At 41.0% G+C, this 4492-nt stretch overlaps 1 protein-coding gene across 2 annotated transcripts in view; it reads left to right on the top strand.

Moving 5' to 3' along the window:
• Positions 1-4268, top strand: part of OGFRL1 (opioid growth factor receptor like 1) — a 27842-nt gene extending 23574 nt beyond the window's left edge. For both annotated transcript variants that reach the window (XM_069973484.1, XM_069973485.1), the window contains exon 7: positions 3014-4268. In XM_069973484.1, the coding sequence (XP_069829585.1) occupies positions 3014-3752 (739 nt within the window). In that variant the 3' untranslated portion in view covers positions 3753-4268. The remainder of the gene's footprint in view (positions 1-3013) is intronic.
• Positions 4269-4492: the final 224 nt, after the last annotated feature.

A 4492-nucleotide genomic window follows, 5' to 3' on the forward strand; every position in this document is an offset into this window, starting at 1 on the left:
CATTGCATTAATTTAACCCTGACTTTGTCTTGAAGGGGTTAATGTACTGAACGTTCTTGGCTTGGCAAAGATAACATGTAATGAAAGTGTTATGGCACCTTTTGACTACAGGTATTTTTTTGAATAACTGTTTGCTGAGAAGGTGATGTGCTACAGACGTGCTCCTGAAAAGTTAACCATTTGTGGCTGGTTGCTGTAAGGCTCTGCTGCATTGAGGACACATGTCAAAGACATAACATTTATAACAAATACCATTTTGTAACACAAAAATTGATTACATAAAATTCTGGACATATAAATATTTTCTAATTTATACTTGGTAAATTTATTAGTATTCACAAAACAGTGATAAAAATACGTATAGCAAAAGTTTCAGGGGAAGCCGTACAGAACACCATTCGTTAAGGGGAACATATACACGGTCATTGATGGTATTTCAGTTGTGTATAGCACATGGTGGGCAAACACATATAACCCTGTAATGGGGCAGAAAACAGCTATGTGATGAATAGTTAAAGCCTGCAGGTAAAACCTTTACAGTCAAGTCCCCTATATTATATACTCACGCCAGCTGCCCAAGTATCATAGAGCCCAAACATATGCGATCAGAGATAGCAGCTAAGTGTCCAGGTGCAAGTTAAACACTTTGTCCACTTCACTCACCCAACATGTCTTTCATGTAGCTTTGTCAAAGGATTATGGGGAAAAACAAAAGTCATGAGTTTTCAAATATACAATGGTACCTCGGTTCTCAAACTACTTGGAACTCAAACAGTATTTTCAAGTAAAGTTTGCTTTGGTTCTAAACCACTTGCTTGGTTCTCAAAACACTTTTCGGGCCGCCAGTCGTGAAGTACAGTAATACCGCGGTATTCGAACGAAAATTTACCTGAAAGTGACGTTTAGAATTCAAATTTTGCTCTGTACCTGAACGTTTTTGTGAGCGTGGATGGTGGGTTGTACCTGGTGAGTTTAGCACTGGTGAGGCTTCACATACAGTGCAGTACTGTATAAGATTGCTGGAGTGCATATACAGTACAGTAGTAGTACAGTCAGTGCACCACCATCTCCCATCCTGTACAGTACTGTATAAGACTGCTGGAGTGCATATACAGTATAGTAGTAGTACAGGCAGTGCTCTACCATCTGCCATCCCGTACTGTAGAAGATTGCTGGAGTGTATATACAGTACAGTCAGTGCACCACCATCTCCCATCCAGTACAGTACTGTATAAGACTGCTGGAGTGTATACACAGTACATTAGTAGTACAGGCAGTGCTCCACCATCTCCCTTCCTGTACAGTACTGTATAAGACTGGTGGAGTGCATATACAGTACAGTAGTAGTACAGGCAGTGCTCCGCCATCTCCCATCCTGTACAGTACTGTATAAGACTGCTGGAGTGTATACACAGTACAGTAGTAGTAGAGTCAGTGCACCACCATCTCCCATCCAGTACAGTACTGTATAAGACTGCTGGAGTGCATATACAGTACAGTAGTAGTACAGTCAGTGCACCACCATCTCCCATCCTGTACTGTATAAGGCTGCTGGAGTGCATATACAGTACAGTAGTAGTACAGTCAGTGCACCACCATCTCCCATCCTGTACTGTATAAGGCTGCTGGAGTGCATATACAGTACAGTAGTAGTACAGTCAGTGCACCACCATCTCCCATCCTGTACAGTACTGTATAAGACTGCTGGAGTGCACTGCTCGGTTCTCAAACTGCCTTCTGGAATCAATTAAGTTCGAGAACCGAGGTACCACTGTATTCAAATCCTTAAAACACGTAGATGATATCTAGGATAGATCTTGCTATAACAAACCTAATTGTGTTTAATGACACTTATGACACATTACATTGTAATAAATGCAATTCTTTCCCCTTTAGTTTTTTTTTAATCTGCTGGGTTTTTACCCCTCAGGAGTGTGCCAAAACACTGGTGTACTTAGTTGAAGAATTCTTTCCAATATGACTGCATTCTGCTTGTGAAGCTATGCTTCTGCACCCCCTTTTGACAGGTTTTCTATGTATAGCTCAACATGGGGTAAAAAAAAAGGATAAGAACTTTATTACAGCAAAAGAGGTTAAAGGGGTAGTGCGGCGCTAAGAAATTATTCACAAAATAACACATCACAAAGTTATACAACTTTGTAATGTATGTTATGTATGTGAATGGCCCCCTTCCCCGTGGACCCGGAAGTGTAGTGCATTATACATACCTGATTCGTGTCAACCCCGTCCACATTTCTTCTGACAGTGATGTAATCTTCGGGAGGCCAGCCGACCCACTCCTGTCATCCCTCATGCCGGCCCCCCTCTGCATAATTGTGCTCAGCCAATCGTGGCTGAGCACAGTTATGATGCGGCAGTCGGCATGAGGGACGGCAGGAGCGGGCCGGCCGGCCTCCCGAAGATTACATCACTGTCAGAAGACGGGGGTCGACAAGTATCAGGTATGTATACTGCACTACACTTCCGGGTCCACGGGCGGGGGTCAGGAAACACGGGGAAGGGGGCCATTCACATACATAATATACATTACAAAGTTGTATAACGTTCCACACATATGTCTTTCCAAGGACGAGTCAAACCTTTTGTGAAATTGTTGACTTGCTGCCATTCTTAGGTTTTGCTCATCACCCTATTCTGAAGCTAGAAGTGTCAGTCTGTGTCTAAGTTTAGTCATCATAGAACATTTTATGCCATTGCATCAAAAACACAGTTTCCCTTTTAGATCTAAAATTATATCTGTTATGTTCTTGATGCATTTGGCACCCACACCACCTATAATATACTAGCACTGTAATATACTACTCCGGTCCTCTGTGTAATGCCCTGTACCAGCCGCAGTTACTGCACCAGTCTAGTATATCTGTTCCTTAAACATAGATTAGTAATGAGATTAGTTACTATGCGGCAGATGCCCGTTTTTATAAACGAAAAGCACTGTAAGCGATATTGTTAGGAAAGATACTTAATCTGTAATCTTCTTATATCATTTTAGATCTCAGCACAACTACTTGAGAATTACCCGAATATTAAAAAGTCTCGGAGAACTCGGATATGAGAATTTTAAGCCCCCTTTAGTGAAAGCTTTTCTCGAAGAGTCCATTGTTGAAAAAACAATCCCAAACATGAAGCAAAGTGCATTAGAGTATTTTGTGTATACCGTCAAGGAAAGGAAGGAAAGGAGAAAACTATTACGTTTTGCTTCTCATCATTACCAACCCCCCGAGCACTTTATTTGGGGGCCGCCGAAGAAATGTGGGCGACATAAAACCATTAAGAAGACGACATTAAACAGATCTTCCAAGAAAAATACACAAAAATCCAAGGATACCAAAATTGAACGTTGCCTAGAGAGGTCACAGAGTACTTCGGCGGATGACAACGAGGTGGACCTAGAACGCGTTGATGATGTAAATAGTCAGGTAGACGCTAAAGTGGATGATGATAGTAATGCTCATAGGTGTAAACATAAATCTGAAAGGGATGGCTCTCACTCGGAATGTTCTCAACAAGCGCCATTGATACTCATGGATTCCACCATTACATCCGTCATTGGTGAAGAAGGCATTGAACATAGCAAAGATGATAATCCACATAGCCTAATAATAGTTGATACCACAGATACGGGCAGTACAGATAAATTGTGCAGCCTATCGACAATTTCATCTACCCCTTTAGTTGAAGAAACCTCAGGTAAAGAAAAGGAGGAAGAGGAAGGCGTAAATGGGAATTAGTCAAACAATCAATGTGAAATGTCCTAAATACAGCACAGGTTCCTTTTTGTATATTAGGTATAAAGCAATTCGAGAAATGTGCGTTCAGTCCACAGAATAACTGGCTGTCCTGCAGGGGCCACTGGTGCACTTTAATATGTAGAATTAAGCTAGTTTTAGATTTTTTTTTATTATCTATTTTTTACTGGAATTTACTTGTATTACCTTATTAGTTTGGTGGGGGCTTGTCATACCCTGTAATATGTGAACTCCTTCGACAAAAGTAAAGCCATACGAAACTGTGATGAGGAAACTTGTTTAAAGGCAGTCGATAGCTACACATTATGAAGTTTTGTGTTGGTGCGTTAGTTTTGTATACACACTATCCTTTCTATTAAGTATTCAGATTAACGGCAATGCACAAAAAGTTTGCAGTCTGGTATCATGGCACTTGCTATTTCTCCTCCCATTATCATCACATCTTCATGTTTGTAAGGTGACAACCTAAAGCTGGTAAATTTTACTAGTGATTATTTGTAGACATGTAGCTAGAAGTGTTAAAACTCATTTTTTATTGTAGCATATTTAAAGGGGTAGTGCGGCGCTAAACGATTATTCACTAAATAACACACATTACAAAGTTATACAACTTTGTAATGTATGTTATGTTAGTGAATGGCCCCCTTCCCCGTGTTCCCCCCCAGCCATGCTAGACCCGGAAGTGTAGTGCTCTATACTCACCTGATCCATGTCGACCCCCG

The sequence above is a fragment of the Dendropsophus ebraccatus genome, chromosome 6 (genome assembly GCF_027789765.1).
Source record: "Dendropsophus ebraccatus isolate aDenEbr1 chromosome 6, aDenEbr1.pat, whole genome shotgun sequence".
In the NCBI taxonomy this organism is placed as follows: domain Eukaryota; kingdom Metazoa; phylum Chordata; class Amphibia; order Anura; family Hylidae; genus Dendropsophus; species Dendropsophus ebraccatus.